At 51.8% G+C, this 15,930-nt stretch overlaps 2 protein-coding genes across 2 annotated transcripts in view; one reads left to right on the top strand and one right to left on the bottom strand.

The window, feature by feature from the left end:
• Positions 1-868: 868 nt before the first annotated feature.
• Positions 869-7,409, bottom strand: FOXA3 (forkhead box A3). Its single transcript, XM_033127052.1, has 2 exons — positions 7,194-7,409; positions 869-2,626 (listed from the first exon to the last, which is right to left on the bottom strand). The coding sequence occupies exons 1-2, from the start codon at positions 7,260-7,262 to the stop codon at positions 1,643-1,645; spliced, it is 1,053 nt and encodes a 350-aa protein (XP_032982943.1). The 5' UTR covers positions 7,263-7,409; the 3' UTR covers positions 869-1,642.
• An 807-nt stretch (positions 7,410-8,216) lies between these two features.
• The window catches only part of SYMPK (symplekin scaffold protein), a 33,674-nt gene continuing 25,960 nt past the window's right edge, over positions 8,217-15,930 (top strand). The window contains exons 1-6 of the mRNA XM_033127594.1: positions 8,217-8,330; positions 11,615-11,738; positions 11,884-11,949; positions 13,221-13,274; positions 13,369-13,442; positions 15,775-15,901. Coding sequence (XP_032983485.1) covers positions 11,634-11,738; positions 11,884-11,949; positions 13,221-13,274; positions 13,369-13,442; positions 15,775-15,901 — 426 coding nt within the window. The 5' untranslated portion in view covers positions 8,217-8,330; positions 11,615-11,633. The remainder of the gene's footprint in view (positions 8,331-11,614; positions 11,739-11,883; positions 11,950-13,220; positions 13,275-13,368; positions 13,443-15,774; positions 15,902-15,930) is intronic.

Genomic DNA, 15,930 nt, shown 5'->3' with positions numbered 1-15,930 from the left:
CTGCAAAAGTGACAGACACACACCAGGGCCAGCAGACCCTGCATTCGTTGACAGGCACACAGCAAAGACAGGCATACTATGCAAACACTGGCAGACTTTCTTTTAAACATACGACAGATGATGACACAGAGATACACGTGAAACACACAGTGACACTGACTTACCCTTTGAGACAAGGGGTATGCAGACAAACTGACACACGGAGACACACACCTAACAGGGTGAGACCCAGAGACACCTCGGTGTGTAAGAGATCCACACACAACAACACAGTGAAGATATACAGGCAGGAGTCTGATATCCCGAGGCACCCACAGTAAACACATACCCAGAGTAGGAATAAACAAACCCAGAGATAGAAACAATTGATAACACCTTATGGGATCTCAGTAAGCACAGTGATTTCCTATGACCCGGGGGCATGTGTGCGTGCGCGTGTCCACACACACACACACACACTCACACACATACACACAAGCTGCAACACATAGTCTCCTTCAATTAACACCTTGTCTGTCCCCTTTTCCTCCTCCCTCGCTTAACCAAAAAGTGAGCAGCCCCTGAGCCTAAGCCTCAGAGCCGGAGGTGTGTGTCTGGGGAGTGGGGGTGGGGAGGTGGCCTTGGTCACTGCACAGCCACCTCCTCCTGTTGCCCTGGCCCCACTGCTGCGGGGGCTGCTATCTGTGAGCAAACTGTCCTTGGGGTCAGGGACAGCAAAGAGCCAAAGGTCAGGTTGATGCCTCCCCCATCCCCTCCCCCAGAGGCAGGCAGCTCTTGGGGGCAGGAAGGAGAGGGGGCAGGGGAACAGCAATCCACGTGTTCCAGTTCCACAGGGCCCACCCGCCAAGGAAGAGACATTCCGGAAGAGGCAGAAATGGTGTCTTTAATGTTCAAACACAGCCAGTATACCACTTCCCAGGCAAGAACCAGACTTCAGTAGAATTTTCCCACACCCTAACAGTCCTTTCTGGTTTCTCCTGGACCAGAGGGGGAAATGGGCTCCAGAGAAAACCAAGGAATATTCTCATCTCCATCCGTCACTCAACTCACACCAAAGAGACAGTGACGACATGGCCAACACAGGGGCTATGGTGGCCGTCATGGTGCACAATGGTACATTGGCTGTGTTGGCCAGCCAAGATGGTGGCCATCACAGCACCCAATGGACAAAAAAACATGTTGTAAGGGATGGTGGCCAACTTGGCACCTACTTTACCAAGAAGTCCACCAAAAAGAAGTGATCACAGCATCTAATGGGCCAAAGAAGATGCAATTGAAATGGTATCACCATCACACCCAAAGGATCAGCCAAGAGGATGTCCATCGTGGTACCCAACAGGCCAACCAAGATGTCACCCGTGGTGGTGGCCATCAGAGTACCCAATGGATCAACCAATAATATCAATCAACATGGCAGTCTTCACAGTACCCAATGGACCCACCAATATGTCGACGGCATTATCACAGTACCCAATGGATCGACACGATGCCCACACAAGCGGCAGTCACCACAGTTAAGTAATAGACCAACCAAGATGTTAACTGGTGGGGACAAGCAAAGTGTCACCAGGAGGATCAGGCCCCAAGAGCCTGATGGTGTAAACTACAGGCATACCCCACCCACCATGCTCCCATGCCCCTGCTAGGATGCGTTAAGCAGAGAGCGGGAATAGAGGCTCTGATAGTAGACCCCAGGCTCCCCACCCTCTGCCCCATAGCCCCCAAACCCCACGTCCAGTTTGGGAGGCGCTGGTGTCTGTTCCGACATCAGGTTGTTGATGGAGAAAGGATGGTTGAAGTTGTAGGGAGCATCCAGCTTCAGCTCCCCTGGGAGCTCCAGGCCAGTGAAATAAGGTGTGGAGGAAGGGGGTGAGCCACAGTCTAGCGCCCCCACTTCTTCCCCACCCTGGGCCTCAGGCTCCGGGGGTGGAGGCTGGGGCTGGGGAGGAGAGGTGACCGTGGCAGCGGGGGTGGTGGTTGAGGCGGCCGACCCTGCACTGGTCCTGGTGGTGGAGGTCCCACCGCCCCCTTTCTTCACCTTCTCTTCCAGCTTGAAGCGCTTCTGGCGGCGCAGGTAGCAGCCGTTCTCAAACATGTTACCTGAGCTTGGGTGCAGGGCCCAGTACGAGCCCTTGCCCGGCTTGTCTGGGGAGCGTGCCACCTTGACGAAGCAGTCATTGAAAGACAGCGAGTGGCGGATGGAGTTCTGCCAGCGCTGCTGGTTCTCCCGATAGTAGGGGAAGAGGTCCATGATCCACTGGTAGATCTCGCTCAAGGTCAGCATCTTGCCCGGAGCCTGCTGGATCGCCATGGTGATGAGCGAGATGTAGGAATATGGTGGCTTGGCGTGTGCCAGGGACCGCCGGTACCCTTTTGGCATCTCTTTCCCATGCACCAGTCCCGAACCCGGGCCCCCGTACCCTGAGCTGCTGCCTCCACCACTGCTGGCACCCAGGCTTGGGAAGGTGGGGCCCAAGGGCGCAGTGGGGGCTGGGGGCGCCAGGGGTCCTGAGGGCAGTGGGGAGGCAGGGAGCCCCCCGGGGGAGTAGGGAGAGCTCAGAGGGTTCAGGGTCATGTAGGAGTTGAGGGGGGCCATGGTAGGCACTGGGGTTACTGGAGAGTAAACCTGTATGGAGAAAAAGAAAGATGGGGAGGCGTCAGTGAGCCCCCACTCGCTGATCAGCACCCTGGACCCGCCGCGTGTCCCTCAGTCTGCCTGTTTTGCCTCCACTAATGAGTCCTTTCCATCTTTACTTTTCTCTGTAGTGAGCGGTCTCCTGAAGTCTCTCTTCCCTCTCCTCACGCACAACCCCCTGGGCCCTATTCCCCGACACCCCCCCCCCCCCATGCTCCCGTACACTGGAGCTTGGGCTGTAAGTGGTTCTCAAAGTGCAGTCCAGGACACCCTGGGGTGTCTCCAAGACCTTCTCAGTATGTTCATGAGGTCAAAACTATTTTCATATAATGCGAAGATATTACTAGCCTTTTTCACTCTTTCTCTCATGAGTGTACAGTGGAGTTTTCTAGAGGCCACATGACATGTGACACTGCAACAGACTGAATGTAGAAGCAGCTATGAAAACCCAGTTGTCTTTTATGGAACCAGATCCAAAAAGGGATCTGCAAAAATGTAACACTGCCACTCCTCTGACTAAATGTTTTGAAATATAGTTATTTTAATAAAAACACATTATGTATCCTAACAAGTTATTGCTATTTAAAAACTAATTAATACATTTAAAAAATTTTCTCAGCTTTTACTTCTCACGTGGTAACTATTGAGAGACATAACCCACATCAGTGAAAACTTCTTGGGGTCCTCAATAATTTTTAACAGTGTAAAAAGGTCCTGAAACCCAAAAAACTGATAACTGCTGATTTATATCTAATCTACATGTGTACTCTCTCTCCATCTTTTAGGTTATAAAATTACAGTTTTTAATAGGTCAAAAATGTTTGACTATCAGAAATCACATTTCAACCTCATATCATCTATTTACTATCTATTATCAAATGTAAGATATCACTGTTTGTAAGCTGCAGTATTAAGAATCAGTAAGAGAAAAAAAATAATAAAAGAGAAAAAAAAGAGAAAAAAAATCAGTAAGAATGGAAAAACGTAGTGTCAATTATAATCTCTAGATACCATTGGCTATAAAACCCATTCCACTTTTGGAAATGTTCAAATGGTGAAAAAATATGCATGAATGAAATACGATAGACATTGCCGTCTCTCTAAATAACTTCTATATAGTCTTCCATCCATTCAACAAATATTTATTGGCCACCTACTCAGTGCCAGGCGCTGCTCCCAGCACTACACAGGGAAAGGTAGGTACCCTTTCATCTTTACAACCACACCATGTGGGAGGCCCTATTATGATGCCTGTTTTAGAACTGAGCAAGCTAAGGCCCAGAGAGGTTGTCAGGGTCACACAGCAAGAAAAGGGCAGAACTCGGTTTCTGAATTCAGGCAGTCTGGTTCCAGACCAGTGTTCTGGATCATGCTATAAAACAGCAGTGACCAAAACAGACTGAAATGCCTGCCCTCATGGAGCTGACAGTTCAGCAGGAAGTGAACAAGATAAGGAAAATACGAAGCACGGTGGATAGTGATTTCTCTTTCTGTGTGTATTTACTCCTTTCATCCACTGTCTTCCGTCCTCTCTCCTTCAATACTTCACCTGCTCCCTGTCCCTGCTGGGGTCTGCTGGCACTGCGGGTGCTGCTCCAGCTCTGGCTGGAGCCAACTTTCTTACGAGGCAGTGGGTCCTTTCTCATCCCCTGTCTGTGAGCATCTGCAGGTCCCAAGGTCCAGAGAGAAAATGGACACTCTGAGTCAGGGACAGGTGGCAACCAACCCAGCTCTGAGTTCTAGTGGAGAAACTCTCCCCTCCCTCTTTCATAGGTCTGTCCACGTAGCAATTTTCTCTCAGGTCTCTGAATCTCCCTGGTGGTTCTGTGTGTGTCTGTCCATCGCCTTCCTTGTCACCGTACCTCTATACCCCTTCCCTCCCCCTCCCCATGTTTATCTCCTCCTGCCCTGTCTTTCCCTTTCCCACTGTCTCTCCTCCCCACATTTTTTTCCTTTCTCTCACCCTCTGTCTCTCTCTACCCCACTCCCCTCCCATCTCCCCATTTCTCTTTCTCCCTCAGCACACCTTTGTATCCATCTGCTTCCTTGCCTCAGTATCACGCTCCTCAGAAATCTCACGTTGAAATTGGATTCCCAGCTACTCCCCTCCCCTATGCACTGGTCTCCCCCATGGTTGGCTGCTTCTGCCCCCTCCCCAGATTAAGGGAAGAGATGAAGGGAAAAGGTGATGGATTTAGGGGGATCTACAGAGAATTCCTAAATTCCTCTGCAACCCCCCTCCCATTTTTCCAACTCAGTCGGACTCTCTTGTATCACAGAGGAAGACAGACTGGGACCCCAGGGCCCTCCTTTTCTGGCTACCTACCCACCCACCCGGAAGTCCTCCTTGAGGTCTGATCTCTAGAACTCCAGCTGCCCTAATCCACCCTAGGCTTTCCCACGCCCCGAGGCTGGGATGAACCCCCAGTGTCCGGGTCTGAGCCGGATTTCCCTGCCAGGGCGGGGCTGAGATTGGGGGGAAAGCCCTCAGGGGACCTGCACCCCCACCCCAGGAGGCTGAAATTTCTCGCCTTTCATTTCCTTATTGTCTCTGGAGGAGGGTGTGACGACGGATCACAGGGAGGCAATGTGAAGCCAGAAGCCTAGCTTCTAGCCCCAGTCTCTACCCAGGACCTAAAGAAGCCCCCAACACTCCAGGCGGCTTCAGGGTTTCCCTCTCTGAAGTGGGGGAGCAGTTGGACCAGCTGATCTGTGGGAACTGGGGGCCAACAGGGCCACCCCAGGGTGATACCTTTCAATTTCCTTCCACACGGGGAGCCAGCCTGGGGGTGTTAATATCACCCCAGCAGGAAGGCGTGGAAGGCCAGAAGCACTTTGGGGGACCTCACAGTTCTCAGTAGCTGAGTAAGTGTGAATGTTTCTCTGTACCTTGTTCTGACCCAAGGGAAGGAGGTGGCTCAGATGATGGAAAGGCTGGGGAGACCCTCAGACAGTATTTCCATCTCCGGCCCCCCATGTCAACTCTTCCAAAATATGCCCCAAAATGCTGATCATCTCTAGACTGTCTCTCAATTTCTGACACAATGTGTCCCCTAAACTTCAGAGTGTGCCCCACATAAGGATTCCTCCATCCTAGATCTCCACATTTACTGATAAGGTGTGTCCCCCAAAACACTGATTTGTAGTTGGTTCCCTTAAATCATATTCCCAGACTCTGAACTGTCTGGAGGTTCAGCTGGGATGCCCCAATACCTGGGAGCCTTCACCTCCAACCTGGTCTCTGCCTTCTGACACCTCCAGCTGCCGATCTCCACCTCTCAACACTTCCAATCCCCCCCTCCCTGGTCGGCCTGCCCCACCCCACGTGCAGCTCACACCTTCACAGCCCCAGGACTGGCCCCTCCCAGGCACCATGCCAAGCCCCGCAGGCCCGGGGATCCGAGAGACCCACATAACAGCATCAAACCCCAGACCCAGGACTCAGGCACCTGGGAGCCCCTGTAACCCTCAGATCTCAGCCTCCTTGTAAAACTCAGACATTCAAGTTCCCCTGCCTCAAGTCCACAGTCCCCTTCCAGGTTAGGAATTTAAGTGTCCAGATCCCCCCTCCACTTCACACTGTTGAGTATAGAGACAGTGAGCTAAGGGGGAGTCCTTGCAGCAAGAGGAATGGGAGTTAGACCAGGGGAAGGACTTTCTGCCTGCTGGGGTGAGGGAAGTAAGATATACCCTGCCCCCTACTCCAGGGTGGTCTAGTCAGAGATGGGGCTAGTGAGGACATTAGCAATTACTGGAGATTACTGGAAGGAGGGTAGGGAGGTGTGAAATCTGAAACCTTCTAGCCTCCAACAGGAGAATCCCTGCTGAGGGTCTCTAACAATTAAAGCAGTGAAGTTCAGTTGGAAGGGGTGAGGGTCAGGAGTAGGGGTGGGGGTGGGGAATGGAAATCGACCCCTCCGCTGCTCTCCCGCTTCCAACTCCGATCTCATCTGGGCCCCCATCTATCTGAACCCCAACTCTAAACCACCTGTTATTCCAGACTACCAAAACTAACCTCCATCTCTTATCCTTGAGCACTAACCCTTATTTCTGACCTCATCTTAGATCGCACCCTGATCCTTATCCCTGAACCCCAATGTCCTAACCCTGAGCTCTCACCTCAGATTTCCCTTAATGGTGACCTCCCTCTGCCATCTCTTAGTTCCTGTCTTTCCCCCCAAATTTGAAGCCATTTCCTAATCCCCCAGCTCTGTCTCCTATTCTGGGAGGTCTGATTCCTAGCTTTGGTTTGTTCATTTTAATCCCTTGGATTTGGGGTCACCAACACCCAGCTCTCACGTTTAAGCTATGACCTGATCCTTACTTAAGTTTTCCTGACTCCCATTTATCGCTCACTCCGACTAGCCTGGGGTAACCGCACTCCCATGCCTGGCCCCGTCCCTGAATCCCACACCTGGTCTCCGTGTCTCTAGTTCCTTTACTCCTCAACTCTAGTTGGAGCCCCCATTCGAGCCCATACCCCAATCCTTGCCCTCATTTAAGTCCGCACCCTGATTCCTACCCCACACTTCCCGCTCCGCCATCCCCGAGGACACACCTCGCCGGCCTCCGGGTAGTAGCTCCACTCCGCCAGGTCATGGGCCTCCATCTTCACGGAGCCCAGCATCCCCCGGGCCTGCGCCCCCACCTGCCCCTGCTCCGGCCCGGGGGGAACCGAGCGCTAAGGATCTCTCAGCCGGCACGGCCCGAGTTCCAACCGGCGCCCGCCCGTCCGACTGACTGCCCAGGGTCCCAGCCGTCCCAGGCGCCGCGGGAGGCGTCCACGCTTTATAGTCGGGACACCCCCCCCCCGCCCTCGCCCGCCCCGGGCTCCCCTCCCGCCTCTCCCTGGGCGGTGCGCTCGGACTGGGGCGCCCCCTGCGGGATTGCGAGGAGATAGACCTCAGGCGCCGGGAGCCGCAGCCCGGGGACGTAAGGGCTGGAGATGGCTGAAGAGTGAGGGAGCTACTGCTGGGAGACACTGCTGATACTAAGGTCCCCGACATCAGAACTCTGGGGCCCTCCACCCCAGGGGCCCCAGACATCATCTTGACAGTAGAGGGCGAATAGCTAGAACCCAGCACGACCGCCGCGGAAGAAAGGGGCCTCAGAGCGCAGTGAACTCCTTGGATCCAGTCTGCCTCTATAAGGACCGGTAGGAGAGCCTCGAAACCACAGTCCCATTAGGTGGACTGGAATACTGAAGCTTCCGACAGCTATTAATAGAAATGCTCCGAACTGTCCAAAAGGTCAGGACCAAAGGTGGAGGAAATTGGGGCTTCTGTTCAGACTCCACTAGGGCAACAGACCACCTCCAAGACCTAGGAGCTTCGCCGCCCGTACTCTCCATTCTCGCTAATACCAGCCGTCCAGGAACTCAACCACCGTGAACTCCGTTTCCCAGAAGTCTCTGTCTCCCTTCCTGTCCCGAGCCTCTGCCAAGGGACTATATTTCCCAGAAGGCACGGCGTTCGAACGCCAGAAATGAAGAGCCACCGGGAGTATTCCGGAAGGCCGCTCGCTGGGCTAGAAATAGGGGTGGGGTCTGCCTACTGCGTGGACTCCATTTCCCGGCGACCCCGTGTGTGCGGCGCGTGCGCAGTGTCACGGCGGCGAGCGGAAGATGGCGGCGGCGGCGGCGTCTGGGAAGAGGCGCTGCTGAGGGGGCGCGAGGGGGACGGAAGCCGGAGCCGCGGTGAGCTGGGGTGGCGTGGGGGCCCGGGGACCAAGGGAGGAAGGACCCTGAAGCGGCAGGAGCGCTGGCAGAGGGATGGGGGCAGAGGAGAAGGGAGCAGTGACGTTTGGTACTCCAGTTTCTTCCCTTGCTCAGGACTCTCCCGTGGGTCCCTAGTGCCCTTAGGGCAAAGTTCCAACGTGGCCCCCAAGGCGCGTCCGTCCCGCGGCCTTGGCTCTGCCTCTGCTCATTCCTCACTTCGAATAGTTGCATTGGTCTTTCGGTTCCTCAAACTCGCCATGCGCCTTCAGGCCTCAGGATTTTTGCACATACTGTCCCCTCTGCCCGCAACATCCTTTTACCCATTCTGCCAGGCTAACTCCCATTCATCTTTCGGGTCTCTGCACCAACGTCACTTCCTCTGCGAAGCCCTCCTTTCCTGCCCTCCATCCCGAAATCCTCCTGTTAAACGCTCTCAGAGGTCCCTGTACCTTCCCTTCATGTCATGTGCCCTCTGATTTGTTATTGTACCTTTGTTTGTTTGACTATTTGATTATGTCTGTCACTGTGAGCTCCACGGAGGCAGGGACTGGGTGTATGTTGTCACTGCTGTGCTCCCAGCACAACGCCGTCACACTGAAGACACCCAGTTAATATTTGGTGAATGAATGAAAGATACTCCTGGGGCCACTGTGTAGATGAGGGGAGTCCTCACGCTCCCAGGTGGGAGGGAGGCAGTGGTACTCCATAAGGAGGACACCGAAAGGAAGGGGAAACAATGACTGTTGGTAATAGCAAAAGATTGCAAGCACCCCACATATTTTCCCCCTTCTTCCACCCCCACCCGGTTTCAAGCCGTTGTTTCTCAGTCTAGTTGTGTAGGACACAGCTCCCTGGCCCATGCTGGTGTTATGAGTCTTGCGCTCCCCCCAGCTGAGGCAGTTGGTCTCCAGTCGTCGGTCGCCTGCTCATGGCAGCTCTCGCCAGCTGCTGGCCACTCACGATGGTCCCCGGCCACTGGCTGCTCATGGCAGCACATGGTAGCCCAGCTCCAGGGAGAGCCGGTGCTCACAGTCTTAGCTGTAAAGGGCGCAGCTCACTGGCCCATGTGGGAATCGAACCGGCGACCTCGGCGTTAGGAGCACGGGTGCTCCAACCACCTGAGCCACTGGGCCGGACCCCAAACATTCTTTAGTAGAAAGACTGGCAGAAAAAAACTGATAACATCCACATGACAAAATACTATGCAACTGTAAAAAGGAACAAGGAAAATCTCTTTACACTGATATGGAGAATGGGCTCCAGCATACATTAAGTGAAAACAGATGAAAAGGAAGATGGTGTTTAATATATGCTCTTTTTATAAAAGAAAGGGAAACATGTATATACCTTACAAAGAAAATAAAAGTAGAGGGGGCAGTCAGTTAGCTCGGTTGGTTAGAGCGCAGTGCTCTTAACAACAAGTTTGCTGGTTCGATACCCACACGTATTACCATCATGAAAAAAAGGTTCACATGAAAAGCTTCATTATGTTCTGATGGGGGACAGCAGTGTGCTGGTTGTTGGGTGGCCATGAGTTGCATGAACAGATGTGGGGTCTATTAATAGAAGACCTGGTCTTATTTTCGGGGAAACACAGTAGGTAGTGTATAGATGATAATAAATGCCATGGAGAAAAATGAAACAACACAGATGGGGAGAGAAAGGAAATTGAGATTTGAAATAGGGTGGTCAAAGAAGACCTCACTGCCAAGGTAGGTGAGCTGAGACCTGAAGGAAATGTGGAGGGAGAGAGTTGTGCCAATATCTGGGAAGAGGAGTATTCCAGGCAGAAGGAAGAGAACCCCAAAGGTTTTGAGGAAGGGGCACGCTTGGCATATTCAGGGGACAAGGAGGCCAGAGTAGCTGGAGCAGAGAGAGCAGAGAGGAGCTGTGGGCAGAGATAGAAGGGACCAAATCATGTAAGGTCTTCTAGGCATTGGTGAGGACATTGGCTTTGACGCCAAGCAAGATGTGGGGGTGACAGGCAGCAGGGATACTAGGAAAGAGGATGCTGGATAGTCATTCGTCCTGCAGACACCCTCAAATTTTTGTTAACAGTTTATGTAGTATCATTCCGATCTTTTCTCATGTCTATAAAAATGCAGCTGTACTTATCTCATGTTTACTGTGTGTCCTAACTCAAGGTAGTCCTTCCTGCGAGGCAAGCACTGTGACCACCTCTGTCTCACAGAAGACAAAACTGACTCAGGTCGCTCTGTGTAGACATACGCAAACTTAACAAAAATGGATTGAATTGCACATGTTCTGTGATGTATTATTATAGCAGGCTGTGGGGGACATATTTTTACGATGATATTGCACTGAGAGCCACTCATTTCTTTTTTTGCCGTTTCCTTCCTCTTCTGCTTTTTGGTTTATCCTTTCAGTTTCTTTTCTTCTTCCTTTTTTTAAACATATACACATTTCCCTTTCTTTTGTAAAAAGGGAGCATACAGTAAACATTGTCTTCTACTTTGTTTGTTTTCACTGAATATATGCTGGAGCCCACCGATCATAAGTGTATAGAGATTTTCCTCATTCCTCCTTTTTCCCTCCCTCATTCCTTTTCGCAGCTGCATAGTGTTTTATGGTGTAGCTCTATCATACTTTTTCAGCCAGTCTTCCTCTTTGAGAACCCTTTGGGTGCTAATAGTCTTTTGCTCCTTAGTCCTGTGATTGAGATCCTTCTTATTTCATAGTTGTGCCACTGTGACTTTGGGACAGAGCCCAAAAGTTTTCCCTCCCCACCCCACCCCTTTTTGAAAACAACTCCATAGCATTTCAGAAAATGGCTGAAACATAATTTATTCAACTGAGCCTTTTCTGATGTATTGAGTACTTACTGTGAGCAGGACTCTGTGACTGGTGTGTTTTAGAAAGCTTGCTCTGGTGTCCAGTCCAGAGTACAGCCCAGATGAAGAGTCAGGAAGGCACTGCGGCCAGTGCCTTAGCTGCTGTGTGTTCATTTGTTCCGTCATTCAGCACATGTTTGTGGTCAGCCCGCTACGTATGAAGTACTGGAGGTGAGTCTTGGTGCTCCACGAGGTACTGCCTCTGACCTGAGAGACATCGATCATCCCCAAATTACAACCCCTGTGTACACTTACAATCTGAGACAGACCCTGAAGTGGAGAGGGGCTTCAGTAAACCCAACAAGGACAGGACAGGCTGGAAAAGACGTTGGAGTCCTTTGTGGATGGTGGGATGAAACTCCCAGCCCACGCACAGGCTCCCAGAGCTTGATCTATCTTTTTCTTCCCCAGGGAGTACTAGACAGCAGCCATGGCAGGCAGCAGCGGGGACAGCGTCACTCGCCGGAGCGTGGCATCACAGTTTTTCACACAAGAGGAGGGGCTGGGCATTGATGGCATGACCACTTCAGAGAGAGTGAGCATGGAAAGAAGGGCTTGGTGTGTGGGGGGGTCACAGCCCCAGTTGGGGTGATCCACCCCCAGGTGGCAGAGCCCAGGGAGGGCCAAGGGGGCTGGGCTGGCAAGGCCAGCAGCACCACCTGCCTCCCCTCTCCTTCCAGGTGGTGGATCTCCTGAACCAGGCAGCGCTGATCACCAACGACTCAAAGATCACAGTGCTCAAACAGGTGAGAGGCCAGGGGTGGTGTGGGCAAGCAGGACACGGGGAGGGCGTGTGCGAATCTGTGAAAAAGAAGACAGTGGTAATGACACTGGTGTCCACATTGGAGCACTTAGGATATGCCTGCCATGGTGCATGCCCTCATTTAACTTTCACAAAAGTTCTGTGAGGCAGGGTAATTTCATCCACATTTTATAGAGGAAGAAGAAGACTCAGAGCTTAAAGAATAAGTCCAAGGTCACTTTGAACTGGGACTTGAATGCTGGATTCCAACTCCACATCCTGTGCTCTTCATCCTTGTGTTTCCTCTCTGCCATGGTCCTTTCCTGGGGGGAAGACAGTGAGACAGATCGTGAGACAGGGAGGACCCAGAGTGAGCAGGGCGGGCTGGAGGACCCAGGGGGCACTCCTGACCCAGCCCAGGGGAGAGGAGTCAGGAAGGCCTTTCTGGAAAGGGGGACATCTGAGCTGAGACCTGGAGGATAAGGAGAGAAGCTGGCCGAGAAAGGGAGAGGGACTCGAAAGGGGACGCAATAGCTTGCACAAAGGCAGAAGAGGACATGGGGAATTTGGGGCGGGGGGTGGTGTAGGTGTGGTTCAGACCAGGAGACCGGTGAAGTTCAGAGGTTGAGGGGTCGAGTTGCCTGGGTAAGGACCCCAGTTCTGCTACTTGCTCAGCGTGCGGCCTTGGGGAGCTGACTGCACCTCAGCAATAGACTACCCTCGTTGGAGGTGGCATAGCTGTGAGGGCCGTTCAACAACAGCAGCTTGGGTAGGAGCCAGGCCTGTGCCGGTGCTGGGCTTATGTGAGAATGTCTGTGGGAAAGGCTTGTTCCAAAGAGCCTGGCAGGTACGAGGGCCTCGGGAAACGGGTTCTCACTGTGATACATGCCTCTGAATTGTGGCAGTGCGAGTGGGGAGTAGAAGCAGGAGAGTGGGGAGAACTGGCGGACAAGCCTCAGGAAGGCAGGAGCCCGGTGGCACTTCCTTCTTTTCTTTAGCCCCTTGCGTGTCGTGTACCCACTGTCCACCAGGACCTGCGCCTTGTAGGATCTTATTAAAGCCTCAGCACAGCCTTAGGAATTGGTATTTAAGGTCCCATTTTCAGAAGAGACTCAGGGTTAGCCACTTGCCCAGCCCATGGTAGGAAGTGGCAGAGCCAGGATTTGAGCTGTTTCTCTGCTGCCCAGCCCCAAGCTCTTTCCGCCTACACCCTCCTGTCTGCACTGATGGGACCCTGGTCTTACCTGCGTGTTCCTTCTCCCGATCTTCTTCCAGGTCCAGGAGCTGATCATCAACAAAGATCCCACACTACTGGACAACTTCCTGGATGTGAGTGACGGATGGGAGACACAAGGTGTGGGTAGAGGGGTGAGGGGATGGATCCTGGTGCAGCCCTGACCCGCCTTCTTCCTGACATTGGCAGGAGATCATCGCTTTCCAAGTAGACAAGTCAATTGAAGTACGCAAATTTGTCATCGGCTTCATCGAGGAGGCATGGTATGGGGTGGCGCAGGGCGCCCGGGAGACCCCTGGTGGAGTCCGCCTCTTCAGCCCCCGGCCTGGCCCTGCCCTGAGAGGCCTGCTCTTCGCTTCTCAGGCCCATTCCCCGTCCCACACACAGTCTCCCCAGCAAATACTTCATAAGGTTGAAATCTTGGAGTCATCCGTTATTTGCCTTGCATCCCCACACTTCCTATCTGCATCATCCATAAGGCCTGTTGGCTCTGCCTTCAAAATGCAAACAGCATTTGACCATTTTCAGCCACTTCTCTTGCTATTACACTGGTCCAAGCCATCATTACCCACCTCCCACCTGGATGGCTTCCGTGGCTTTCTGTTGGGCTTCCCTGATTCCACTCTGTTTTTTTGTTTGTTTAATTGAAGTGAAATTCACATAACATAAAATTAACTATTTTTAAGTGAACAGTTCAGTGGCATTTAACACCGTCACAATCTAGTTCTAGAACGTTTTCATCCCCCCAAAAGGCACGGCCATCCCCATTCCCTGCTTCCTCTTACGCATGGCAGCCAGAGTCAGCCTGCCAAAACGTAAATCCGACCGCCGCACTCCCTGCTCCGACCTCCGCTGACCCACTGTCTCATTTAGATTGAAACCCAAACTGCTCCCTCCTGCCTCCTCTCCTGGCGGCCTCTCTGATCTTTACTCACGTCCCCTGGCTCCCTGGTGATTCCTCAGAAAAACAGCTGTTCTTCACAGCCTCTCTGCTGGCTGTGCCTGCAAGGGACACTCCTCTCCAGGGAGCCACCTGGTTCACTGCCTCGCTTCCTCCAGTCTGCTTCCGTGAGCCCTTCCTGGCTGTGCCAGTACAGCCCCACACCTGACACCCCGCCTGCGCTCTTCTTTAGAGTGTTTTTGGAATTACCTTGATGCTTCTCTTCCCCACAAAAACGTCAGTCCATGAGGGCAGGCTTCTCTGTATTATGGACCACTGTACCCCAGTGTCTACAACAGTGTTGGCACATAGGAGGGGCTCAATCCGTATTTAGTGAACAAGTATTTAATCACATTAGTAATCAGGTGGAGTGCTTACTCTGCCATGCACTGTATTAAATCCTGTCCTCTGTTATCACCTGTAATCTTCACAGCAGCCTTCAGGATGGAGACTTGGTTCACTTTCTTTTACAGAAAGGGAAGCTGAGGCTCAGAACTTGCTCAAGCTGAGTCATTTTTTCATTAAACATTTACTGGACGCTTTGTGACTGGGAGGAAATAAAATATCCTCTATTTAGTGACATTTTCTAGTTTTCAGGCACCATACTGAAGGCCTTAGCTACTTTGTTATTCGATCCTCCGAACACTGAATTAGCTGTTTGGCCCATTTAATTGAAGATAAAACTGTGACTCAGAGAGGGGAAGTGAGTTTCTTAAGGTCACACAGCCAGTATGTGGCGACCTGAGATTTTAACCCATGTCTGTAACGACATTGCCCAAATTCTCAGTCTCTACCTTTTACTGGAAGAATTTGTGGTAACTTTTCTGAGGTTGCAAAAAAAAATATTTGTTCAACTGATATGTGTCGCATGCCTGCCATCTTTCAGGCATTTATGTCAGGCTATAGGGATATAAGAGTGAGTAAAAACAGATTTTGTTCCTGCTTTCATTTAGCTGACAGTTGAGTTTCATATTTTTTGACTCATTAGTTTAATATTTAATTTCAGATTATAACGTGCTGTGAAAGTGACATTCATGTTCTAGGCACTAGGTGGGGCCTTGAATCTTTTTATTCATTGAACAAATATTTATTGAAGCCCTTTTATTCTTCAAAAAAAACAACTGAGACTCTGCTAGTACTCAGACTGCAAAGGGCCCCCCGCCCTTTGTTAGGGAAACAAACTAGTAAACAAAACTAGTGATTACATAAAGCAAAGTGTTTTAAAGTCATAATGGCTAATATTTATTGAATGCTTTCTACGCTGTTCTAAGCATTTTACATGTATTGTTGCAATTTTCACAACAAACTATGAGGTAGGTACTGCTCTAAATGAGACAGAGTTGGTTGTCCAGATTCGCACAGTGGGCTGGCTCTGCTGCCCCGTATGTGAACACAGGGCCCTAACAGAGCAAAGGAGTGGGAGCTGCATGAGCAACCTAGATAGAAGGTTCTGGGGCAGCTAGGTCCGAAGGTGCCAGTTATTCTCAGCTTCCGGATGTGCTGTCAAACGAGACAGGTGCAGGCCCTGACTTTGGCCACGTCCAGTCTGATCTCCTGACGCGCTGACCCTGATTTCCCGTCCCTCGTGGACGCCAGGTTCCTTTCGCCTACCCGAAGACCATCTTGACCTTGCCCCTTTTCCGTCCACTCCCCAGCAAGCGAGACATTGAGTTATTGCTGAAACTGATTGCGAACCTCAACATGCTCTTGCGGGATGAGAATGTGAATGTGGTGAAGAAGGCCATCCTCACCATGACCCAGCTCTACAAGGTGGCCCTGCAGGTAAGAGCTCCCTCCCCACCTGACAGGTC

The sequence above is a fragment of the Rhinolophus ferrumequinum genome, chromosome 15 (genome assembly GCF_004115265.2).
Source record: "Rhinolophus ferrumequinum isolate MPI-CBG mRhiFer1 chromosome 15, mRhiFer1_v1.p, whole genome shotgun sequence".
NCBI classification, from domain to species: domain Eukaryota; kingdom Metazoa; phylum Chordata; class Mammalia; order Chiroptera; family Rhinolophidae; genus Rhinolophus; species Rhinolophus ferrumequinum.
Note: the sequence above shows the minus strand (reverse complement) of the source record. Positions and strands in the feature narration are given on the sequence as shown.